We start from the raw sequence: 27,779 nt of genomic DNA on the forward strand, positions 1-27,779 counted from the left end.
ATCAGATTATATACTCTATCTTTACCAGAAGGACAAGCGGGCACTGCCTGGGAACCTTCAAAATCTGAGATATAGTTTCTTCCCCCCCCCGCCCCCAATGTAGTGTCTCTGCCCACACCGTGTATTTGTGTGTTCTGTATGAATCTCACAATAAACAGCGACTGTTTCCCCAAACAGCATTAACAGGTTGGTCTCTGTAGCAGACGATATGTGAATCCCAAACCTCTCTACACGAAGTTTTGTTAAGTGACGGTTAGCCACTCCATTCAGTCCTGCTCAGAAGACACTGCGCCTACATGAGACCAGCATATAACCCATGACACACTGGCAATATGTACATACTGCATATTGTCTGAAGTCCAGGGAGCAAGATGGCCATACAATCAAAGCACATTATTCAATCAAAATTCCTTGTACATCATGAGAATATACTCGTCATTAAAAAAAAATTACTAATTCATACTTTTTGATAAAAATAAATGTTTTTCTTTACTGTATTACATCGTAAGAAACTTAAGTTCAAATAACTCTCTGCAAGAGCCTGATGATTATTATGAATACACTTTTCCAACTACTCCCTCTAGCTTTATAAATCCTGGGTTTCGTAATTAAGATCCCCACAATCAGCTTTAATTAACACCGGAGAAAAAATACACACACGCACCAACAATGATGCAATCATTAATTATTACCATACACCAAAGCTTGTTTAGACCTGTGGCATATTGTACATATTGGTCAATATGTTTGCAGATTGAACCCACTATTATATTTTCAAATATATACAAAATAAAAAATAACTGCAGAATGAATGTATCATAACCTGAGGATGACTGACAGGGCCAAATCATGTAGCTAAGTTAGTGCACATAATAATTAATAACTGTACACAAGATTGTGCTGATAGATCACATATGTAGATTAATTGAAGAAATCACATGACCCCTGAATGACAATACTTCATACACCGCAGGAATGAATCAGTACAAATGGCAGTTAGTGTAAACAAGCACTAATTAGTGAACTTCACTTCAAAATTTGTTTGCCAAGTTTGGTGGTAATGAAGCTAATAAACAGTACTCAAAAGCTGGGGCACGATTTTACAACCAGTGTGTCTCTCTGTAAAGATACATACATTTCAGTGCATGTAAGATTCTAGAGGCTGGCCACTGACTGAGGTTAGCTATTTCTAATGGACTCTAAATATTGGACAGTATGTTCCTCCAAAATGTTGGTGCCCACTGACTACATAGGGTACAACATCCGACCCCCACAACCAACAAGGCTACAATATGAACGTTACGATTAAAATCTGAAACTTCATCCTCATACATTTATTTATACAACTACCATCCACTGTTTCATTCTGTGTGGTATATTACCACACTAGGAGCTGGGATAGCGATTCGCTACAGGCTGGGGTCGCAGCTCAAGACTGGGTAGGGTCGAGAATTTTCTCTCCTCCATGTCATCCAGACCGGCTCTGGGGTCCACCCAAACCCCTATCCAATGGATACCTGGGGCTCTTTCCTCAGGGCGTGAAACTGACCACTCGCCTCCAGCTAGTGCCAAAGTCAAGAAAATGTGGCTCTATATATCCACTCTCCTATACGCCTTCATGCCATAGTGGTTAACTAGTTAGGCACAGGAACAACTTTACCTTTATATTACAACCATACTAAAGAGACAAATTACATCTTTGGCTTAAATCGTTCACAGAATTATCTTCCACGTTACATTTCCCCAAACCAGTCATTACGATACCCATGTTTGGAACACCAACTACAAGCAAACAAGCAGAAATTCCCATTCTGTACCAGGGATATGGCAGCTTTTGCTGTCAGCACTGCAACATACGGGAGCTACAAGCAAGTCAAACTGATAAATTAACAGTTGATTTAAGTAATTACGAGGGACTGCAAAAGAAGATCCGAGTCGAATCCAAAACCTTGCCACAACTACCATACATATTGGCAGGAACGCGGAGCAGACCTCGTAATATTTCTGGGTCTCCTCTATTAGGTCCACAACAGTTACATCTTTACACATACTGGATGCCTACACAGTGACATCTCCATCAGAGAGTGGCGTACTCCGTGCTCCGCAGCCGAGACCAGAAGTAGGACAGAGCGCATACAACTTTATTAAGAAGCTTCTTCAGCTTGCAATGCACATCCCGAATACAATGCTAAATTCCACAGTCTTTCAAATGGTTTCCTTTCTCAGTTTTCCTGGAAAGCATATGTGCCTTCCATCTTCCATGCACTGAACTTTAAAAAATCTTACATTCTGTTAGAGTACAATTTTTCTTCTTCTGATGGGCTCTATCTACTGGGATTGTAATGCTGGGGAGTCTGTAAAAGTTTACCAAAGTTTCTGAGAAACATACGAGCCCCATCTTCAGGTCAAAGGGTAAGCTAAACAAGAAACCAGGAATAGGCAGGCAGCAAGCAAACCCATTGGCATTCAATTTCCCACACAGCTTATTTTACTGTCCTAAAGGTAGGAGATACACATTCCTCAAAAGTATCTGTGATCTACCAGATTACATGGTGTCACACCACAGAAGAAAGTGCTCTTTATGTCAGCGCTGATGGAACATCAAATCTAATGTGAATTTCCTTATCTGCATGCAATACATTCAAATTTATGTTCATAGCAACTAGCAGCCCCATGAACCATCCTTAAGGGAACAGCAAAACTTGTTCAAACAGAGCCACTAGCTATACGGAGCAGCGCCCTGGAGAGACTCAGCTATCGAAGATATTCCGCAGCTTCTATTAAACGTGGGGAGTTCCTTATGGCACTCAAATGGACCTAACACTGATCTTTATCCTAGGCCAGATGAAACTTAACAGCATCACAATCACTATCACTCTATGACATTTAGTGTTTCTTTGAAAGAATTTCGGTAATTTATTCTGTATTATGTAAAGCAACTTTCTCACAATCCCTTAAGTTCCAATGACTGAAAATTCATTTCCAGATGCCTTTTCTATCTTCCCTTATTTTAAACATGAAACTTCTTCCCCTGTTCTGTCGTCACCTTGATCAAACTACTACAATTGTGACCTTTCCTTTCAATGCCTGTTTCCAAGGTGCTTCCTGTTTCTATGAATCACAGCAATTTTGTACTGTCAAAACTTAATGTCTCATGCCAATGCCATTCTCCTAGGGCAATAACCTTGCAGTACTGGAGACTTCCACAGACACCACCACTTATCATAACTGGAATAACCTTACAGCACAATAATTTAATAATACATCTAGCATTGTTATAAACTATGAGCCAATAACGTTGCTAAGTACCATCAGCTGAAGCCACAAGGGAGCCGCTTCTGTTTACACCAAGTTATACCGGCAAATATCACCACTGCATGAACACTATTCTGAAAACGGCATCGATCATATAATTGTACCAAACAAGGTGTATATACATAGTCACCAACTTAAACGTGCATTACATGTTATGCTATGATGAACCAATGAATTGCAGCAATGTGTTAAGCGGGTATGAAAACTCAAGAAGGTGAAATATCTGTGTTGTGATAACTGTCATAACAAAACGAGTTAGATAACCAAACGAAGTTTAAAATTATAAACCCTATGTTGCAGGTCATAAACACTCATTAAAAACAAACATTTCACAAAAATTCAAACCTTGGATACAGAAAACGCCTTGAACTGCAATAATAAAAGAAGCAATAAACGAAGAGGAAAGAAAACGATATATCGATTCTAGAGCTCAACACCCCGCTCCTACATACCTGGTTTCTTCCGTATTACTATAACCTGTCAATGTTTGTAATTAACAGCACTCACCTCTTCTCTTCGTTTAAGCCATCTGCCACAAGGACTTTCTTCTAAAATTTCACTCTCATCTTCGGAATCTTCGCCACTTTCTCGTGGTGACTTATGCTCCGGGTCGTTACTTGAGCGACTTCCAGACATTCCGGAAAATTAATTAAAAAGTACAATATACGTCTTGAAAACAGACGTTACACTGTTTATAGGTACAGACACATCTTGAAAAACACTTCACACCACAATTCACAGCCATGGATCGTTATTCAATAACACCAACCACACATTTCTCTTAGATGTTACAAGCCCTAGCTATCTTTGTGATCCTCATTGGTTCGACGGGATAACACCGTCACTTGTTAATCGGAATCGTTCGAACTTCGGTTTTCCTTTCTAATGAAAATGATCACGTGACACTCTCCTCATATAATTGCTCCTTCATTTAAAACACTCGACCTTATAATACAAGGAGTATAACTAAAGACATCACACAAACAGTACCGTATTATTACAATACCTATAACCTTATACTGTAACTACTTTTGCTACAACCCACCGCAACCACACGTTGCTTCGTGCATCGAACTTCGGCTTACTTCGTACAGCATATATCGGTGCGGAATGCTACTGCCATCTGGTGGTATTTCTGTTAGTACAGCACTTTCCCACACGGGTGCGTAAACGTCGGGCGGAACGTTTGGATGGAATGGAAAATTTACGGAACGATCTAGGTAGTAATCCAGTGAAGAAAATCGTTCATTTGTAGCTGATAATTGCCCAGCTAGTCAAGTAAAAGCCCGACAACCCACACCACCAGTAAACCCTATCTTGGGCCTGCTTAATTCACTCTGTAACGTGTTTGCAGTAGGTACTTCCATGGTAACGAAATAACAGTGGGCCGTTGCATGGAGAATTCCGAAACAACAAACGCGTTTCCCCAGAGATGGACAACAGAGGGTTCGTCGCGTGACAACGGAAAACGTAAAGTAACACATCCCATATCATGCAGTGACGTCTGTCTAACAAGTTCCAAACCTATTGGCTCCTGCCATCAGTGAGACAGGTCTGTCTCCTAGAAACACAAAGATGGTAACCAGAGGAGACATGCAACGCACTATGACAGAAGCCTCACACATTCCAAATTCATTTCTTGGGAGCCATTAAGCGTTAATTCTTTAAAGAAAAATGTGTACCCTAATTAAACAAGGATCTGAATCTGGGACTATGTGAAGGAAAGTTCATTGCATTATTCCCAGTCTGTCACACCCTTATTATATTGAATATGTATCGCAGATGTCACAGGGTCCATTCGGTTACTGATGTTTTCATTATTTCAGTGGTACATCACCAGCCTGCTGAAATATAAATATTAATTTCTGTTGCCTGGAAGTAAAAGGTAAAATGTAGTTATCCTTGTGCTTGCTTTATTAAGCACCATGCCATGAAGGTGTATCAGGCAGATGAAGTATAGCTTCATGTGGTAATATTGGCACTAGTTGTGAGTGGTCACCTTCACGCCCCAACTGCTTTACTGCAGAGGGAACTTGCCACTCTTAGTCAATGCACAAAAGGCTGGCTGGGCCCCCGAATCTCTTACGCCTGCTTAGATCAAATTTAAAACTTAGTACTATGGCGCTGGCAACCACTGCAGACACTATAATAACACATTTAGTAGCATGAATCCAAATTGTGGTTCGACAATAGCACAGAAATTGTTAAGGCAGGTCTTCAATTACGGATCAGTGCCAATGTGCAACTGTGAATGGTTGATACACTTGCAACTTTCCATTCATTCTGATGACTCAACAGCGTTTGACAGGACAAAGAAATTTTGATGTTGCAAACATAGATAACCGTGTCCAGCAGTACAGTCTTAAAAATGGTTCGGTACAATGCAGTTCAAAAGAAATGGGTACAAACGATAACATTAATTCTTACCTAATAATAGCTTCATACAGTCAAAAGCAAAACTGATCAAGCATCCCATGAAATGTGCACACTTAAAGAATCTCATGCTCAAAACTTAAACAAGCTACAATTTTATACAGTCAACTCTCAATTATCCAGGGGCGGATTAACCGGTTTGCGGCTTAACCGGGGCTACTGAGGCTTTTATGTTGTTTAATATTCATTCACTTTTGTTTCACATGGTGAGTTGTAACACTATTTTCGCACTAGTGTGAACAGAGCTCTGCATTCTTTGGTCCCGTTATGCTAACACAATTTTTTTAGGGTAGGGATGAAAGAATGCAAGGATTTGTGGAAAGTTTCAAGGACAGATACACCGCCCCAGTTGGTCTCTTTGTATCGATCTTCAAGTGTGTTAGCAAAATGTCAGGGTGTAAAAGGAAGCGTGTTGTGTTAAGTATTCAACAGAAACTCGTGTGAGCCGGGCTTCGAAATGTTAAGGAGTAATGAAACCATAAGTTCAGTGGGGGTGCAGCCAGAAGAGGGGGAAGAAAGTGAGAATGAGGAAGAGGTGGACAGTGCTGCTAGTAAGAAAATATCACATGGTGCTGCTCTGAACCATTTGGAATCCTTACTAGAGTATCTTGAGAGTGAAGAGAACAGTTTATTAAGTGACAAGCTAATATTATGTAGGCTTCGTACATAAAAATGAGGTTGAGTAAATTTAAATACAGGTAGGCCTATAGTATTATGAAGGTACAGTATTACAGTACTACTTTTAATAACAATTGTCTTAACCAGGTTTTCGATTAGTCGTGATTTCCATGCCCACCATTATCCCGGATAATCGAGAGTTGACTGTATTTCACATCAATGCCTTTAGAAGGAGCGCCAAGCACACGCCCCAGCACGAGGGGACCTTCCTGGATGGCTCACCTGCATTCTTTCAGTATGTTACACTGCATTGCCCCTACCACTTCACTACTCCTGCCTCCGTCATGAATGTACTGGCTTCACTGAATGCTAGGCAGTGTCTGCACAGAGCACTCTATTCAGCTTGCGTTAATCTCGAAATGCACGGTGCCCACTGCAGTCAAGTGGTCAGCATTCCTTCATATCTGCGAAGTCTTGGGTTCACACCTCAGCCAGGAGAACTATTATCCTGAATGCTATGATTTGGGAAGTACTACCTCCATCTTCAGGGTCAAAAAGTGAGGCAAGCAACCAGCATAGAGGAAGCTGCATGTGGAGGAGCTCACCCAGACATAAGCCTGAAAATGAACTCAGAGGGTACAAATAGGAGAACAGAGGAAAGCAACAAGTTCAGTATTTGGAGAAGTGATAGATCAGAAGGGGTGGAATAATGGGAGGTAGAGGATGTAGGCAGTTCAACAGGGGATGATGTGATTTTCCTCAGTACCTCCAGAAAAATGCTTGGACTCAAAATAAACTGTGGCTGCTTCCCTCTGCATTCTTACCAAGTCATCATTCAACCCTTCATTCAAAACTACAGTCTGAGGTACTGACTCCATCGTTAAATAAAGTATACATAACTCTAGTACACATTTAGTCCACCAGAAGGCAGTGATACACAAACTATGCAGACACGGAAAATCTCTGAAATATTACTATATATATGCATACCTGTGAAATGACAAACAGAAATTAGTCTCTATTCAATCGGTCTGTGTATTTTAGAAACAATGCAAATGAATAAAATACTCTGCATTTTATTTGTAAACTGTAAGTGAGAAAATAATGATCCCAGTACGAATAGTTGTGAAGAAACATGTTCTTGTAACAATACAAGGTCCTATGGAGAAAAATAAGATGTCTACTGTGACTGCAACATTAACTTATAACAAGAAACAAATTACTAATTATTATATCAGAATAGCCATTAATCTTATGTGCCAATACAAGAAAGCCACGCCAAGACCAACATGACTGAGTGAAAGACAAAGTTAATGAACACAGCATTCAAAGTTCTCCTTCCTTCCTGTGTATAAAGAATTAAATATGCTTTTCTTGCATGCAATTAAGAACATTCATGTTATAAACATAACAGTAACAAGAACTTAACAACATATGTTAACTCTACCATAAAACATTCCAATATTTATCCTGAACACTTAAAGTGTTGTAACAACGGTGGAGTCATTATAGTATAACACACAGGTCTCTGTTACAAAAATAGACAATTCTACTCACTTTGTGATCTTTCTATGGTTCAATACCTATGTTTAATTTGTTATATGTGAAGTAAGGTTATACTCTAAGCACAATAGATCATTGAGGGTCGCAGTGTGGGGAGGGGGGCAGTTTTTATGGCCCACCCCTTACATACATACAAGGTATGTATACTCTTAAAACTCTATCCATCACTTTAGTGTCTTAGATATAGAACCACAATGTTTGGGAAATCGGTTTTATTCCCATCTTAAAATGGAAAGGATGCAAAGTCAGTTTTACTCTGTGCAGTCTGCTCATAATGTTATTCTCATCCCTTAGCAAGGGTAAGGGGTATCACTGCCTATGGGCCACAGAGATAATAAATTTCTCAATATCTGTTCCATCTCTAATAAAGACTAGAACAGGCTTCTGAAACATTGTGGTTATATAGAAAGCAATCTAGGTTAATGGACAAAGCACAAGACGACAACCTCAGCAGGAAGTTTGTAATCTCTAACCTCACAAAGTAAATTTTATAAAATTTGAATGTATTTTTCTAACCAATCACATGATCCTTACTTATGAAACTTGGCATATGTACAGTTGAGGGGTATCTGTACTGGCTCAGTTTTATTTTTACTTTGCAAGCAAATCACTGCAAAGAACCCTTGAATGTATGCATGTCACATTTCACAAACGAGGAACCTGCGGTTGGTTAGAAAAAATGCTTCCAAATGTGGCAAAATAACTTTGCAAAGACAGGGCTCACAGCCTCCCCTTAAACACTGTGCAACACCACTGACAAGTAACTTTAAACTAAGGTCATACACATTTGTGTCAGCTGTGAATTCACACATTTTGTACATTAAGATGTGATTGTCTGCAGCAATAAACAAATGTAAATAAGACTGCCCCTTTCGCAGCTGCCAACTGTCATTAAAATTCAAAGAATTTTCTTTTACTCTGTTGGCAGCAAGCAATGAAAAGAAGCAGACAAACCTCATCCCAGGTGATGCTTAGTAATTGCTTGTGTTTCAGATTAGAAAGGTTACACTAAAAAACGTAAAGCTCTGTAAGTAAACAAAAGCACCTGAGTCAGAACTGTACAATACCCTGCCACCTGCGTTCCAGGTACAATTGCACAGTACTCTCTGCCACTTGTGTTCCATGTACGTTTGTACCACGCCCTAGCACATCTGTTGAATGTACAATTCATTGCAAGCAACACCCCACGCTTCACCTATAGAAGTGCAAGCAAAGTGCACACATTCTCTTTCGTCATGACAATTCTCACACTGCTACGTCCGACCTTGAACGGCCGCCATTACTTCCATATCGTCACGACACCGTGGGATGTACAGTGTGACACAAGTATGTTCCCATATGTCTTGAGGGTACTTCTCCCCTGTGGTCCAAGTTTCTGTTTCAAGGTCGTAACACTCAATCACAGCTGTAACAAAGGTGATAAACAGTTTCATTTCAGTTGTAACCCTCTTGATGCTCTAAGTTCATCTAAATAATATTTAAAAATGCAGTTCCTACCTTACAGGGAACACTACATTCCCTTAACAAAGACCAGCAAGCTAATATTGTTTCGGGAAATAATCAGTGTCTATTGTGAGAACCATATGGAACACATAAATACAATGTGTGGGCAGAATGAAGAGAGTTTATATATAAGAATTCAGTCCGTACCTCACAGAAAACACATTACGTCTCTGCTACAGAGACCAATTGGTTAATGTTGTCTGGAAAAATAATCCATTTATTGTGAGAACCATATGGAACACATAAATACACTGTGTGGGCAGAATGCAGGGTTCTTCTGTGTTACAGCAGGTGTTTCGAAAGGTGAACTAACTTGCGAAATTGTTTAAATATGAGCGATGACAAATTATGCCAGTAGTACAATCAATTAGGAACAGCACATCTCAATACTTTCTACAAACAAAGATGTATAATCACTGTCATGCAAGATGATTATGACTGGCTTATCAAAATGAGAGATAAAATTAGGAGTGAACATTTCCTTATTTCAAACATGGGAATGCCATTTTTGAGGGCAGAAAACTATCTCTCCAGTAACAGAAGGATACTGGAAAGGGTTAAATTATAGTTTTCCTCCAATCTTTTTAATCACACAGTCTCAGACTACCTTATCTAAAAACGTCACACCAGTCCAAGGAATGCTACACACAGGTACTGTAAATGACCATTTTGAACATCAACTTGTGGGTTGGGTAGTAGAAATCACAGTACTTATTCACTCTCACACTCCTGCCTGCAGTCACCAAACTAAAGCAAGGCTCACAGCAATGCACAAACACAACAAAATCGAAAAATGAACTAAACACGATCAACATACCTGTGGCACGGTCAAACATGGCATCACTGTGGAACCCACCAATGAAATATATCTTGGTGTCTACTCCCACAATTCCTGCATGATACCTTGGTGTCGGGATGCGAGTCACGACCTGCCAACAATCCGCGGTAACATCGTAGACATCAATAGTGTCCACTAGGACACGGTTACCAGTGTCAGCATCTTCAAACCATCCTCCACAGACATACAAGCGGTCCCCCATGACAAGCATCACGTGGTCAGCACGTGGGGTCAGCATGGGGGCTCTGTAGTCCCATGTGTCTGTGCCCGCATTGTAGCAGCACATCGAGCCCAAGACAAGGTCCCTGTCAAGTCCTCCTGACACAAACAGGCAGTGTCCCCATGTGGCCCCAGCATGCTGTGTTCGGTATCCTGGGAGGGGCCGCACACTCTCCCAGCTGTCAGTCTCTGGGGAGTAGCACTCACAGGCACTCACTTCATCTTCATTCTCTGGCTCGCCTTCATCCATCTCACTGGCTCCACCAATGGCATAGAGGCGACCCGACACAACATTCAGCGAGAAACGGCATCTCTCCCGTTGCATCGGAGCCATTGTTGTCCACTTGTTATAGCGTGGGCTGTACCGGAAACCAAAAGGATGTATATTCTCCTGGAACACAAGGATAAAGCATGAAAACAGAGAAAAAGCAATAAGGGGCTCTCTTGTTAACATATTGTGACGTACAGACCCATTGCTAAGAGGTGACTCTATAAACAGCGACTATTGCCATGCAGTGGCTCAGTAAACACATGCCCACTGCTAGGCAGATTTTCAATAATCAATAGTTTGGTTACAACAGTGGAAGACCTGTTTTCTACACGGTCCATACCAAGAGGTTATAAGCAAAGTGAGGTTTGGAGCTTAAGTCAGTTGACAGTGAGTTCTGTATGGGAGTCTGTAAAGACAGGACTTGAGCCGAAGGCAGATGAATCGCAACTGTTGGAGCCGTTACCAGAAAATGTCTAGTAACAAATTGAGAACACTAGACTGTGTGCTCTAATGAACTGTAAAGTGTAGAACTAGCGATAGTGTTATAGTTATTTGCAGTTACGACCTGTAAGTGATCAATAAATCTATGCACCAATCCAAACCCCGTCTACAGTCACTACTAACACATGACCAATATGTAAAGCTGCTGTTGGCTTACCCACTGCACACTACAGTAGTTTGTACTGCTGCTTGGTAAAGAAATGACTACTGAATGATCTACATACATATAAGCAACTGAAGAAGGTGCCTATGTGTACCATTCAGCGAGATGATGAGATGTGACAAACTGCTTGCTCAAAGTGCACTCAGAAAGGAAAATCACTGACAATGTCAAAGCGCATCTTAAATGTCCAAATTCCTATACGGTAGCATGGACACAACACCCGTCAAGCAAATGCCAATGTAGTGCAAGAGAATTTTTTACTATTTTTACTACAGCAATCACAGGCCTCTCTGTGGAGTCTAGTTGAACTGTCCCTCTAACAATTTACCATACACAAACACGTTTAAAAACATACACTATATATATATATATATATATACACACACACACACACACATATATACGTGTACGAAGATCCATAAATTCAATCTGAAATATTCTCCAATCTAATAAACAGGGAACTTAAAAGAGTCTCAGCTATGTGTCTGAATGCATGGTTCTAACTGGTAATTTCTTCCAATTTCAACTTCAACAAAACTCGTTTTACATGGTCCCACAAGTAAGCGGGTGGAGTGGGTCCACAGTGCAAGGGAGCCACGCTTTTCAAATTCCACTTCAAGTAGACAGTCCAACCTCTGGAAATGTTAGAATTGTATGTGATACCAGGAAGTGAAGACAACATCTTAATTTGATAAAATAACAATTTTCTACATATAAATTATGTGTGAATGTCCAAATTCACATTTCTCATGGCGATGGCTTCGAAACCTTGTTCCATCTTAATTTCCAGACTTCAGTTCACACTTTTATCTCTGGAACTATGTAAAACACATGAAGTTGATGGAAAAAAGAAATTCATGACATGTCTTGATGTGAACAATCAGAGAAAACGTTGCACCCATTTTTCACATTTCCTCAGTCAGGTATGGTGAGAGCCAGAAAACCGGGAAGACACACAGAATGATGACTAAAGCTCTCACTGAATATTAATAGCTTTTCAGTTTCTACTTAATTTTGTCCTTCAAATATGTTTCTAATATTAATTATCAAAAATACCTTAAAACAACTTTATGATGTGCACCTGACTTCAGATCAAAATCAGAAGGTACACGAGAACTACACTTACCTGCAAAGACTGGTTGAAGCAACCTCCGACAACATACAAGTCATTGTCGAGTACTGCTGTTCCAAAGTTACACTGCTCCACATGTGGTATGGATGTTAGATGTCGCCATTTCCCGACACTAGGCAGAAAATAGGTGATCTCATTGGTAATTCCTCCAATACCAAAACCTCCCACTTTGACAACAGCAAGTTCCATTCCCCTGGAGTTGACGAGAGGCGAGGCCTTTGACACCGGCACTATGTTGCTACTGTCCGGCAAAGCGGAGCGAAGCCTGCTCTGGCGACAAGTCTCCGAGAGGACGAAGTGGAACAGATGTTGATCTTGGTAACTATGACCAAGCAATGTTTGCTGCTGCATGGCTTCCAGATCCCATGGCATAATTTCTGCAAAGTGGACTCGGCGAAGTAGCCTCTGGGCACATGTGAGTCGCTGTCCAGCACTGACTGTGTGCGAGTTGGCCAGCAGCCACCTCACAACAATCTGCAACACTTCAGCTTCAGGGCAATCCACGGGGAAGTCACAGCCCAGCAAGTACTCCAACTGCTGGGGCGCCAAGCGGTGGAAGTCTGGTGAACGGGAGAAGTCACGAAGGTGGCCACTCATGAACCGGTACACACGCCGTCGAAGTTGTGACAGGGAATATGTTTCTGCAATTGTTGCTATGTCAATACAGTTCTCCAAGTCCAGCTGTGCCTGTTGAAACATGAAGCATAAAACATGGTCAGAGCTACTGACACAACACCTTGAGCCTCATCTGCCGGTTACAGATGCACTCTCATCAGATAGCAACAGGGATCACTGTGTCATCAATAGAAAGTTCACATTTCCTAATTTCAACATACGATGGTAAATGCAAACACAATTTTTATTTTAAATGTCGCTTAAAATTACATTTACAGACAGAGGCAAGTGAGTGAGATATTAATTCAATAGGATGCTGAAATATAATATTATACAATGCGAAGGAAAATCCTGGTGAACGCACAGAACTTTTCTTCCCCTAGGCTGCCTACTCAGAATGTGATGCAGCCTCACAGATAGCATTTAATTTTTTTTTAATTCACTAGTGGGGGGCAGAGTCCCACTGGGTCCACTTGGCATGGCAGCCACTGATTGGCCTACTGTACCTGCCCCGGGTCATTATGATGGAGAATTTGGTGGCATGAAGATTGGCAGGGGAAACTGAAGCACTCAGAGAAAACCCGCCCCAGCGCCACTTTGTCCACCGCAAATCCCACTTGACCAGACGTGGGATCGAACCCAGGCTGCCGCAATGGTAAGCCAGCGACTAACAGCTTGACCTATGGCGCAGCCCAGAGACAGCATTCCTCTTTAACCTGACAGTTAATTGAAAGGTGAAGTCACATACAATTAACATTTGTTACTGTAACAGCAAGGCTATTCAAAGGTTGAAGGTCAGCAAGGTGAAAGGAGGAACGAACGAATGGAAGAGGAGATGGGATAAACAAACTAACAAAGGAAGAAGGTTGAGAATGAAATATCACATTAATGTAAATGGTTCTAAGCAAAATATAATGAAGAAAAACAGGGGCCTGGAGGCAAAGCTCCTAAGTTCCTACATCTTGGCACTGGGGACAGACGAGTGATCAGATTACTGCAGCAACTACAAGGGCAAGAGTGCCAAGAGACAGGAGAACAGGTGGACTGCAGAGGCACACCAAACCGCATAACTGCTTTCACATCTTACATGATTTTATGGTTTCTACTCACTGTTGTGTAACTTTCTTAACCCATTACAAAGTAATGCCTTGTCCAGGATACAGTAAGGTGCTCTGTACGGTTACACCACACCCCCACAACATCTTTAGGTTTCACTTAGATTCTGCTATTATTTCATGTGACATCTGTGATATTTCTCTGACCACACACCAAAGATGATCTAAAAACAAGGTAACACTGCAACACCAAGGACTTGTTGTCATTTAAATGTAAATGCGAGGAAGGTGACATTTAAAGACATCTTCAAGGAGGTTAACCTCAGTACAGCCAACTACTAAGAAGTCATGTGTGAAGACCAAAATGAGATCCAAAATTACTATACTGTACTCTATTGTAGTGTACTCCTACCTCAAGCCCCGTGAGGTGTCACAGTCATGTGGTGGCAGTCATACAAGTGTGACACAAACCAGAAGATATCGTTTTGTCCAATGTGCTGACAAGACCATTCATTTTACAAAAATCACTTACCTTCCTGCACATCCACTTTGTTGAACGAGGGATGCAAATTCTGATAATGTTGTATCATTCGTAAGTATGGAACTAAACAAATACACTGATTACTTCAATACCCTGTGCAACATGCGGCACATTTCTTCACATGAAACGTACAGGCCCCCAACTTCTACATCACTGTTCCACGAATCTTAGCCCAGCTGCACCTTCCTTACCCAGCTTGCTGGGACACATACAGCACCTGATTCATGTCTGTAAGATGTGTCTCTGTTTTAATGTCTCACATCAGTTATACCTGCAGATAATTGGAGCAAGCTTCGACAACGGCCACCACTTGGACGTGACTTGCGGCCGACAAGACATCCTGAATGTTGGCCAGGTTCAAGGCAAGCCTCGATGTGTAGGCGTAGTCCAGCAGGAGTCTGATACCTGCGGCTGTCACTCCATTGAGGCAGATCTCACTCTGGCGGGACTCTCGCATCGCATCCGTGAACATCGCACGGAAATAATCGCTACATGATGCTAGGACAACACGATGTGCCTGCAGAAAATATCAAGCAGATGACTGGGCTTTAACTTAATTTTGGTTCATATCAGTCAAACTTTAGGCTTCGGATATGGGATATCAAACTAGTGAGGGAAAAACAGGAAGGGATAGGATAAGAAATGAAAGTTGTGAGAAGATGGAAGATACGGGAGAACTTAATCCATTGATTCATATAAAATGGAAACGATGATAACATAATGAGATCAATCAAATATAAATGCTGCTTTATACATACTACAATTAAAAAATTTAATTTCCTCAGCATTCTGAGAGTTACATACTGCTCAAAATATAGACTCATTGAGGTCTCCAACTTCATTTGAATTGCTTTCCTAATATGACAAATATTTATTGAAATACACAAAAAAATACTTTCTGGCTTCAGGCAGCATAAGTAACGTTACGACAGTACATTTGCATCTGACTAATGCACAAGTACAAGTACGTCTCTATTGGCAACACAACTCGACTGACTACACCCACTGACTTCTTTCTTCGTACTGTTAAACAAAACACGTAAATTCAGTTATTTTTTTAAAGAGCAATTAATTTTGATAATTTAACTTCATTTTGGCCTCGATATAACAGAAGATAAGACGGCTTTTCTTTCACAGCAGATACACCTGTACAACCTTGAACACTGTTGCAGGACAATAGTAATGTACAGAGGAAAAAGCACAGACATGGGCCATGGTGGTTATCACAAGCTGATGTGAGATATTTAAGAAGTACAGAAGGAATACTGAAAGGTGAGGGGGGGGGGTTAAACAACTGAGAGAATTCAACTGGAGATAAATTAACAAATAAGAAAGTAAGATGGTATGGCCATATTTTACAAATTAACGAATACAGAACCCCAAAGGTTTTGAAGATAAAACTAAGAGGAAAATACTCAACAGGAAGACTGAGATCAAGATGGAAACAAAGGTCAGCAAACATGTTGCAGAGAAAGAGGAACATGGGAGAAAATTGAGAAGGAACCCTGAGTGATCAGTGGCAGATGGCCCCATGCAGAGCAGGAACGTGTAACAAAGAAGAGATCTGTACATAAACGGGAATGAAAAACAGGACTACAAAACTGCATGGCTTGCTATGTGGGTACCAACATTTTGGACGAACACACAGCATTCATCTTCAAACTTGAACTGAAGATGGGGCAGTATGTTCCTGTGAAACATTCGGGCTCGCTTTTCTGACTGCACAGTGCCATAACCCAGAAAACTACAAACTGAATTTCTGCAGACATGAAAACCTCAAATCGTAGATGCTGCATGCATTGCTTAGAGTGAGTCACACAGAGCACACCAGTGCCAGTGCTAAGGCTGGCTCCAACATAAACATCTCGCAATGCATGAGCACCTGAAAAGCCTGTCCATCTGCGACGAGGGTGACGTCCAGCAGGAGACCCTTGGCCCGAAGGGTGTTCAGTCCGCCCAGCAACGTGGTAGTGTGTGAGGGTGACTCAAAGTGAACCGTATTGAGGGGCCGGTCCTGGAGGCCCCATTCGCGCACCCTCGTCATGTTCTCTGTCTGGGATCTCAAGCTATGGGGACATCTCTGAATGGCTGCCCATTACCCTGCAAGCATAAACAAACATGCATTCATTTATGTGGACTTCTCATAGAGACCTCTAGAGGGCCACAACTGGTGTCTTTGTCTGTCAACATCGCTGAGGGCACGTCACACTTTGCGCCCACAGCCTTCAGATTCTATTGCGAGTTGGGTTCCCATCCTGTGTTGAGAACAGGATCCGCTGGTTCTCTGATGATGTTTTGCACACAGTTTACTGGATTATACTGTGCATCTCAACTGGTTGAATTTAAAAATTACAGTCCTCAGGGATGTGAACTACGTGACGTCACATACGAACTGTGGTGAGATTCTCGAATCTCAGTTCACCCCACATCAACAGTAGCTATATACACCTTCTGATTTACACCGTTCAACAATTCGAAATGTAACCAATTGGGTCTGATTTGGTTAAGAAGACAAATATTTCCAAGAGTAATGTACTGTGTTTTCTTGGTGGCAAGAACCATTTTGCTGAGATTTGCTTTCTAATGGGATGACCCATCTACTTGAACGCTAGTGCTAACACCTGCACCGATGCTTACCTATGGCCGACACTGAACACTCAAAACTTACTGAACGCAAGCCACTGTCCTGAAAAGTAAAGTATCTAACTTCGTTTTTAACCAATAAACCGACGTATCACTGAACGGAACTCAACTCATCTGATTGGATTTTCCCGCACTTTTCGTCACGTTTCATTATTCTGCCACCAGAGGTCTCTGAATTAGTGCCGGCAAGATAACGCAGTGCGAAGTGACGACGTCACTGAGGAAACGCATCATGCAGTTACTTCATACTGCAGAAAACTTGCCGCAGACCGACAGTCACCACGAAAGAACGACACGCAACGATCTGGAATCGTACTCGAGACGTGTTCGGTTACAATCACGAGATTTCTTGTAATTTCCTCAGTCCCTCCAGCAAGCTGCCAGGGCAGTACCTCGATTTCCGTCACGATCGTTTCCTTCCAAATCCTTACCAATTCATGTATCATCCTACAATTCCACTCTATATAGTGCAGCTACTGACTGTAGTAATTATCGGGAGATATCACTGCTATCAACTTCATATAAGATTTTGTTCAATATTCTTCTCTCAAGGTTAAGTCCATACATAGATGAAATTACTGGGTATCATCAGTGTGGGTTTCGACGTAACAGATCAACTACAGATGAGATCTTTTGCATTCGTCAGATATTGGAGAAAAAATGGGAGTAAATGAGACAGTACATCAGCTATTCATATACTTCAACAAAGCGTATGATTCAGACAGGAGGGAAGTTTTGTACAAAACTCTAATAGAGTAAGTACAGTGCAGCTACTGTCAGCGTCGTAAAATAACCTACACGAGAACAATCACCATGACCACCGACATCACCACAATCACATCTTTCCAGACGGTGAAGTCAGGACTGCAGTGAAGACGCGCAATTCTATGGCGAAGGGGTAGTGAAAACTGCCCCTTACTTATTTACTTACTTATGGAGCTCAGCCCTTCTTGAGGAGCCGCCAAATCTGCAGCAACTCAAGAATTTCCCAGCATTTTATGGAACCCGAAGGTTCATTACCGAGTCCACAAGAGCCCTCCACTGCTTCCTATACTGAGCCAGATCAATCCAATCCGTACCATCCCATCCTGTCTCTCAAAGATCAATTTTAATACTGTCCACCCACATACATCTTGGTCTTCCTAGTGGTCTCTTTCCTTCTGGTTTTCCCACCAACATCCTATACGCATTTCTCGTCTCTCCCATTCGTGCTACATTCCCTGCCCACCTCATCCTCCTTGACTTCATCATTCTAATTATACTTGGAGAAGAGTACAAGTTATGAAGCTCCTCATTATGCAGTTTTCTCCAACCTCCAGTCACTTCATCTCTCTCTGGTCCAAATATTCTCCTCAACACCCTGTTCTCAAACACCCTCAGTCTATGTTCCTCCCTTAATGTCAGAGACAAAGTTTCACACGCCTACAGAACCGCAGAGGTGCTGCGCTGAGAACGAATTCGGCGCGATCACAGGACGAAATACACGAAACATGCCCCTTCCATTACGAGATGCAATCGGGAGGCTTTGCTTCGCACCACTCCCTTGCACTTCACCCCCACACAAGCTTAAACAGCAATATCCACAGCGCATGAACCGACTTGTTGCAGTACAGTTGTCCCTGCGCTTAATTAATTAAGCACCACGCCATTAAGACGTATGGAGGAATGGAGGTATAGCACCACCATGGAGGCGAGTTGTCAGCTTCACGGCCCTGTCACTGGGTGGGCCCACAGCCAGTGTGGACGCTGTGCACGTAACCCGTCGGAGCTTCATCCCCCCGGTGTAAGAGCCCCCGATACCCATAGAATAGGAAGTTGGGTGAGGTCCACAGCTGGTCTGGACGTTGTGGAGTAGAGAATAATCGAACCCCGCCCAAGCAGCCCACAGTCCGTCGCTATCTCGGCTACTGGCTACAGTAGCACTCTTAAATACCTAGGTCGTACCGAAAGTCATGAGCAACTTTTTTTGCATGCAACCTGGTAACAGCAGACGAAAGAGAGTATGGTGGTAGGTGGAACCTGCTGTTGTGTTAACCTTGAGTGTCTTTTGACGTCAGCAGCTTGCATCACGTGACCAGTATCATTACTAACAAAATGGCCTACAACGATGTATCGTTTCGCCAGCGTGCTGTCAGCGAATTTCTTGTGAAAGATGAAATCCCTGCTGCAGAAATTCACCAGAGACTTCAGCGTGCTTATGGAAGTGTGTGTATGGGTGCGAGCAGTGTTCGAAGATGGGTGAAACATTTTAAAGATGGGAACACCAGCATCGAAGATGAGCCTCGGAGCGGTCGTCCTCGAACAGCCTCAACTGAACGCAACAAGGAAAGAGTGGATGAGATCATTGAAGATGACAGGCGTGTGACTGTGGACACAATAGCCCGAAAACTTGGAATAGGGCACAGTGCAGTACAGGAGATGACTGAAAGCTTGGGCTACAGGAAAGTTTGTGCTCGTTGGGTCCCGCGGTTATTGACGGAAGACCACAAAGGTCAGCGAAAAACCATCACCTCAGAACTGCTGCAGCGATATTGACACGAAGGCGATGATTATTTGCTCTGTATTGTGTCAGGCGACGAGAGCAGGTTTCACCATTTCGAGTCTGAAACGAAACGGCAGAATATGGAATGGCACCATTTGCATTCTCCATCAAAAAATAAGGCAAAGACAGTGCCAACAGCTGCGAAGGTGATGGGCGCAGTCTTCTGGGACGCAGAGGGGTTTATTCTGGCCGAATTCCTGGAACCTGGGCAAACCATCAATGCTGCTCGTTATGTCCAGACGCTGCACAAGCTCCGTCGTGCATTGCGCGATAATCGTCCGAGACGAAACATCATCATCCTGCATGACAACGCTCGCACCCACGCCGGTCGCCTCACATTGGAAGCAGTTGCAAGGATGGGGTGGGAAGTTCTTCCACACCCCTCTTATAGCCCTGATCTGGCATCCTCCGACTACCATCTTTTCGGATTTGCGAAGGATCAGCTGTATGGACAACGTTTTGAGACAAGGGAGGCAATTCAGAAAGCAGTGCGTCAGTGTGTTCGGATGGCTGGAACGGAATTTTACAGAAGGGGAATTTTCAAACTCCCAGAACGCTGGGAGAAATGTGTACAAAGAAGTGGCGATTATGTGGAAAAATAAAGAGAGGTCTGTAGATTGAGGTGGTGTATTTGGTTTTCAATAATAAAGCAAGTTACTTTACAAGAATTTGTTGCTCATGACTTTCAGTACGACCCTCGTATATTCATCAATGAGTCGCAATGACGTGCCGCGCAGTGAGAGCCTTGCATTAAGTTCTGCACTGTGACCAGAGACGGAGAAACTCAGAAGAATGAATGAAAGACTTTTATACATAATGTTATGAACATTTCATAGACTAAACTTGACTTCGCCACACAAAGTGAGCTGCATGAAATGCTGATGTAATGGGATCAAGCCTCCTATAAAATGCGTCTCTGATCACAAATGCGTATGCTTTTGGGGATTCCTCGAATATTCGCTCTTAAGTCCCATCATGCCATTAAACTGTGTTACCTGTTTGCTCTGCCGGTCACGGTAGCCGAGCGGTCTAAGGCATGTACTGTCTTCGCTCGCTTGGAAACCGGGATCGTGGGTTCGAATCCCACTCACGGCATGGATGTTTAGTTTGTGTGTGTTTTTCTGTGTTTGTGTACAGGTAGAGGCATTGCGACGAGCTGATCACCCGCCCAAGGAGCCCTATCTAATGTGTAAGATCTAGAAAAACCGAAGTGAAAGGAGAAGTTCATGGAGGTAGGCCTAGGCCCACTGGGGCTGTAGTGCCAAGGTAAAAAAAGAAAATCTGCTTGTTCTGGAAGCACAAGGAAGGCTGAACCAGTGTCGCCCATCGCAGTACTGCCCCGCTCTTAAATGTATGAATTAAAATTGCATAACTACGGTACTGTCGCCCTTTCCATGGACGAACCTGAAGATGCAAATAACATTGTGACGGGATTATCCATTTGCTAGGCAACGGTACATACACGTTTCCGAGACAAGCTGGAACAGCCCACTGTTGAGCAACGCTTCGGTAAACACAGCCTAAAGGCCGGAATAGCGGAACCAGACGCGGAATTATCCATCTGCTAGGCAACGATTCATAAACGTTTCCGGGACAAGCTGGAACAGTCCACTGTTGAGCAACGCTTCGAAATGTTGGAGCCAGACGCGGAATTATCCATCTGCTAGGCAACGGTTCTTACATGTTTTCGAGATAAGTAGTGGAACCCTTGGAGGAAGTGATCGCTATTTGGTTCTCCAGAAGTTATAAAAGATAGTTCATTCGTGAATTCAAGAGATTCATTCAGAAGGCACTTCAATAGTTGAGTATTCAGCTGTGAAGTGTTAACCGGGTAAGATTCGTTACCAAACAACGACTAGCAAACAGACGTTGAAGATTGTATTTTGTGTGGTACATTTACCGTCATCTTTAGAGTGTTATAATTATTTGTAGTTACGACCTGTGAGTGTTCAGTAAATGCATTCATCTAATCCAGAACCCATTACTATTATTCATGCTAATCTCTCCCTCATACGTGGCAATATGTTACCAACCTAGTACTGTCTGTCTGAAACATCTGGGGGCACGAGACACATGACGCACGCAAACTTACGCGAGAAAACGAGCGACATTAGTTAGGGTCCATCAAAGCTGACAACAGAATCCACTAAGTTTCTAATGATGAATGATGCAACAATCTACGTCATTCTGCGATGATCACGCACCTTCAAGGATGCTGTAAACACAGTATATCAGACTACACGGTGTCAAGACACAGAAGACTACCATGTGGAAATTCTAGCAAGAACAGACCACTTTGATAAGTTCATAGTGTTGCCCCGTAGATCCTTGACTGCCTAATAAAAAGCAGCCCACATCAAGGATATGTGTTGTTCAGGTCACCGTGATGCCTTGAGGCAGGACAAGTATGGCAGTGCATGTCCTGATTACGGTCGCCCCAGCATTATCCTGCCGGATGCACAGTGTCACAGCCCGTCAGCGGCGGCTCTATCTACAGCCGTGTAGTCTGGTAGACCTAGAGAAACCTCCTTCTTCAGGGCAGATACAAGTGATTCGAATACAGGGAGAGGTGTGGTTGGGCCCTGAGCGAACCAATTGAAGTAAGGACATTCTATAAGGAATACTGGCCCTCTGGAAGGTTATTTTTCCGAGAAATAATGGCTCTGAGTGGACGAATAGGCAGACGGAAACCAGAGGCAGGAGAGTAAGGATATGACTATCATAATATTATATCCTGTAGAGCCGTTTCTGGGCGACGGCTCGGTAAACACGTTCCCGTGGCAACGGTTACGCATGCAACAATGGAGGAACTATTGGAAACGGTGTTTTCTGCTGATCCGTGCCAAGGAGTTACATAATGAGAACACCAGCCCAGCTAGTGTTTGACCGTGGGGAGGCGGGTTAAATACCTCCACCGCAATACTGAGAGACGTAAGAGGCGTCGAAAAGGGAACCCACTGCCTGGGGGTACAACTGGGCCACCCTGTTCCTGGGAGGTATAAATACGCGGGGACCTTGCCCTCCAATTTGGGGAGCCTCGAATCTGAGAGAGTAAAATATGGTCATGAGTCGGACCTGAGAATGACTGCGCTGGTGAGGGCCAGCAGCAACTGTAAACGACAGACCCGTCCTCTGGTCAGAGAGGATGTTATATAAGGACTGTAACCGCAAGTGTTCGGCTGGGAAATAAAACTACTGGTCGTGAGTCTCAAGGGGCTTATAACCAAGGAGAACTGATTGGCGATAAACCGACCGCCGTGAAGTAACTCTGACTCTGACCCTGACACTGACTGACCTCTTAAAATTGCAGCGCCTATAGAAAAAGGTTCTCCGCACCACTGGAAATGATCTCCATGGGAACGTGCCTATCCGCGAAGGGGTCGCCCAGCAACGGCCGCGTATGCTTGCATATTAAAAATAAGTTGCCTAGCAGTGAATGTTGTTTCATTGCCTGTTTCAAGTTCGTTACCCAGCAACGGCGCGACACGCTACAATATGAAAGGTAATGATCAACGTATTAGGGTGGCCTTCTGTCACAGAATTGACATGTCGCTTGCCGCATGCGATGATTCAGCCTTTCTGATCGGTCTCCAACATTAACGGGTATTCGTCACACCGGTTCTCCTTCAAACAACTGCAACCTAGCCGTAGCAGTGGCATACCAACACAGTGTCTCGCTTGCGCCATGGGAAGACAAAAATATCAGTCTTCTAAAACACATTGGTAACTATACGTACCACGTACTTCAACACATAGTTTCTGCAGTCTGCCCACACAGTGTATTTGTGTGTTTCGTATGATTCTCACAATAAACAGCGACTGTTTCCCCAAACAGCATTAACCGGTTGGGCTCTGTAGCGGAGACGTAATGTGTTTCCTGTGAGGTACAGACTGAATTCTTATATATAGTCTCTGCATTCTGCCCACAGAGTGTATTTGTGTGTTCCGTATGGTTCTCACAATATACAGCGACTGTTTCCCCAAACTGCATTAACCGGTTGGGCAGCACTGCATTCGACATGGAAAAGATGTGTATGCAGTGTGAGATCACTGACCAGACTAAATTAGAAGAGACAGGAGCAGAATTAGTCTGTGCATAAAACTGTACAAATTATTCTATAAATTATTTTATAATATACACCACATTTGTAATATGGATCCATAGCAGTTACAATTCAGTATTTTACGACTCATATACGATGAGTGTTTTATCGCCTGATGATGGCTCCGTGAGAGTCGAAACATGTTGCGTAGCTGTACCGTAAGTGAAATAAACTCAGTTGACACAAACGTGGAAGTGACTTGTTTATTTGATTCTTGTGATGGCGGATATATAAAAATGATATACTGATATACACAACAGGATACATTCCCTGAAGATTAGAAGAGACCCTTTCAGGACCTGTGGACCTGCATGACGTGCGTTCTCTAAACGGATTCTGCAACAGTCGGCCGATGACCCTACGTTTACGGCAAATGTTTTATTCACAGACCAACCGTGCTTGGCTAAGGCTGGGATCACCAACATTAACACTGAATTTGTGTGGTCACGTGACAATCCTCGTGTTATTCCGTCCCAGCGTCAGCAACGAAAGTTTCCACCAACCTGCGGGCCGCGATTACCTTGATTTTCGTGGAGTACACTTGCATGCGAGTACGTCCAAAGAGCGCTGAAAAGCAGCGACATACAAGAAGGACAAGAAATGGCTGCATTCGGTACTGCAAGCCATGATAGGACCGTCAGTACAGATGTACCCCGAGCGCTCTTGTGCACACACGCATGGGTAAATGCGCTTTGTCTGCGCTGCCTGAAGGCCTTTGTGGACGGTTTGTGCCCCGCAAAAGACTAGAATTAATTCCAACGTAGCAGTAAACACGACAGCATCTGCTTGTCCGATCGACCCGGACAGGACAAGCGACACACTTCGTGCGTAACTGAACACACCTCCAAGCGTGTCCTGGCATTCGGAAGCCACACACCAGCAGCAGACGAGCAATGTGTGCGCCATTCCGTGCGTCCTAGTTGAACTGCTATTCTGTGAAGATGCACCAACTGTTGAAACTAGACAGCGCAGAATCATATACGATAACTGCATTTATTTATATGTAATAATCGGCTCACAGATGGCGGTGAGGATGTCAGCCTTACGCGTCGGCCGCTCTTTAACCCCAGGAAGATTCCTGGTACTCATTTCTGTCGTATGCTGAGTCGACCCCAGGGCCATAGTGCGGCTGGAAGGATTAGGTCAATTGAAAAGAATCCGATAACTTCATCGGGAATCGAACCCGCGACCTTTCGGCTTGTAGCATAGTACCTCAACCAACCACCGAGCCTCAGCGTCCAGATCGGCTCTGGGGTCCACCCAACCTCCTATCCAAGAGGTACCAGGGGTTCTTTCCCAGGGTGTAAAGCGGCCGGTGCGTGAAGCTGACCACTCACCTCCAACTAGTGCCGAGGTCAAGAAAATGCGGATCTATAAATCCACTCTTCCTTATGCCTTCATGCCGTAGTGCTTAATTAGTTAAGCACAGGGACAACTTTATTTACGTAGATGTGGTTTACTTAGCGAAGCCGTCAGTTACTCAGCTTACACAGCGTCGAATTGATCGATGATCAGTGAATCGTGCGTTATAAAGTATGCAACAGGAAGCGGTCGGGCCTAATTTGAAACATCACCCCCGGCAGGCGTCTGGGCGGGGGTGGGAGGAAATCCAAAAAATGATAAACCTCTGGTTCGAGATTTGAACCTGGCACCACAGTAAACGAAGACAACGCTCGATTAAACGACTGGTTCGCCACGTGACCTTAAAACTTTACAGCACAGCGGTAACTATATGTACCACCTACTTTAACACTAAAAAAAACCTCTTAACCACACAGCGTACTTACGTGTTCCGCATGAGTCTCACAATAAACAGCGACTGTTTCGCCAAACAGCATTAACCGGCTGGTCTCTGTAGCGGAGACATAATGTGTTTTCTGTGAGGTACGGACTTTCGATCAAATGTCTCTCTGTCTCTCTTTCCGTTTCAAATGCTTAAAAATGAACCGATGACACTGGCTTGAATATGAACGTCAGCTTCGGGAGGGCTCACAGCTCTTCGGATGGTTGGTGATGACTTCACACGCGGCGGAATTATGACGCGCGCTGCTTCTGAAGTGAATGACGGGTTCTGGCTTGTATAAGGACGTGCTATTAGTGAACGTGATGTCCGAGTCGACCATGGGAAAATGACCACATGACGCACTGCATGTTACCTTTCTTATTATTTTATGACAAGAAAAAGTTGGAAGTTGGTCGATAAGAATGGAGGATAATTAAAGGTTACGTAAATGGGAAATTTACGATCAATGTCGGCTGGGCCAGGATGCGGCAAGTTCACGACGGAAGTATTGGTGACAGGTTTGGGGTTGTCACTGCGATCACTGTGACGCCGTGTGGTCCGACAGAAGTTCACCGAGGTTTCAGAGGAACTGTGTCCATCTTCACGGCCGAATACTAAGCCAAGCAACCAGCACACACGGGGGCCGAAACATCCGTGAACTTCTACTTAACTACATGATGTAACATCCCACATGACAATATTCTTTACTGGTGACACAGCACAGAACTCAACCACAAACACAGAATGTCTGGTAATAAATTCCATGGAGCAGAGACTTTTTTTCAGAAGCTGTCAAAAAAATGCTCAAGAAATTCCGTATCTGTTACACAACCCGCAGGTTCATTGCCGTGTTCACAAGAGGCCGCCACTGGTCCCTATCCAGAGCTAGTCTACAAATTGCGGCAGTCCCAGACTTGCCTTGTCTGAAACCCGGTTCATCTCAGACCACAGACTGGGAACCATCAACTTCATAGTAGCTACACACAGGCAGTGGGAAGAGCCTATAGGCGAAGGGGCAGATAACACTACATCTACATCCTCACGAACTACACAACACCCAGCACACCCACGCCACAGGAAAAGCTGCAGAAATAAATCCGAAACACGGAAGCTCAAACGTCGTTTGGACGAATGGACGGCGATCACAAGGATAACATTGGGACATTAACTCACTTTAACTGTTTTTAATTAATTTTAATTAAGAAATATCGCGTTCGCACGCGATGTGTAAAGTTGACATATATAGTGCAACAATTCTAGTGAGAGAAGACACCCAATGATGGCCGCATACAAACGGAACATGTTGTGGGGACGAAGGATGACTAACAATAAGTTGCACTGAAGACGGAAATATATTCATAATAGACCCAAGAACAACTTCAAAGGGAATTTTTTATTCAACCATCTCTAATTGCTATAACGCATGCGCATGGGAGTCAGCACGCAAACACGCAGCCGTAACTCCTTTCATCTCGGGCCCCTCACTTTGTCAGAAGTTTCGTATGACGTCACGCCATTGTCTGTAGGGTCTTGCCAAACGCTGAAACAATTTTCTCGCGTTATAACACCAGAAGTGGCTGTAAGCACGTGATGTCGGCTTGGAACCCACTGTTACGCTTTCCAAGTAATGGCGAAAGCGCCTGCGCCTTTCCCAATCAGCCCGTCCGTCTGTTGTGACTAAACCAAGCACAGTCGTTTCCGAGAGAACACACAAACACGGAAGAAAGGGAAACAAAGTGCGTATAAAAACGTAGTTTTGCTGTTCCCCTTGTATTAACGCGGACCTAAGAGGGAACACCTAAATACAGCAATACCTCGCACAGTCCGGCTTCGATCAGTCCGGATTGAAAATTTCAAAACAAACTAAATTTTAATTGAGCAAAATAAAAGTAAATTCTAAAAAATTAGTACACAAAATTATTTTTAATACATAAATGATCG

At 43.3% G+C, this 27,779-nt stretch overlaps 2 protein-coding genes across 3 annotated transcripts in view; both read right to left on the bottom strand.

Annotated features, from left to right (window-relative positions):
- Positions 1 to 4,414, bottom strand: part of LOC111872598 (nuclear receptor-binding protein homolog) — an 85,952-nt gene extending 81,538 nt beyond the window's left edge. The window contains exon 1 of the mRNA XM_023866663.2: positions 3,823 to 4,414. Within this exon, the coding sequence (XP_023722431.1) occupies positions 3,823 to 3,951 (129 nt within the window). The 5' untranslated portion in view covers positions 3,952 to 4,414. The remainder of the gene's footprint in view (positions 1 to 3,822) is intronic.
- Positions 4,415 to 7,422: 3,008 nt separating this feature from the next.
- LOC111872618 (kelch-like protein 26) overlaps positions 7,423 to 27,779 on the bottom strand; it is a 43,742-nt gene continuing 23,385 nt past the window's right edge. For both annotated transcript variants that reach the window (XM_023866695.2, XM_023866694.2), the window contains exons 2-6: positions 16,650 to 16,867; positions 15,039 to 15,284; positions 12,551 to 13,243; positions 10,250 to 10,880; positions 7,423 to 9,334 (exon numbers count right to left, since the gene is read on the bottom strand). In XM_023866695.2, the coding sequence (XP_023722463.1) occupies positions 9,183 to 9,334; positions 10,250 to 10,880; positions 12,551 to 13,243; positions 15,039 to 15,284; positions 16,650 to 16,811 (1,884 nt within the window). In that variant the 5' untranslated portion in view covers positions 16,812 to 16,867 and the 3' untranslated portion in view covers positions 7,423 to 9,182. The remainder of the gene's footprint in view (positions 9,335 to 10,249; positions 10,881 to 12,550; positions 13,244 to 15,038; positions 15,285 to 16,649; positions 16,868 to 27,779) is intronic.

The sequence above is a fragment of the Cryptotermes secundus genome, unplaced genomic scaffold, assembly GCF_002891405.2.
Source record: "Cryptotermes secundus unplaced genomic scaffold, Csec_1.0 scaffold1928, whole genome shotgun sequence".
Lineage (NCBI taxonomy): Eukaryota > Metazoa > Arthropoda > Insecta > Blattodea > Kalotermitidae > Cryptotermes > Cryptotermes secundus.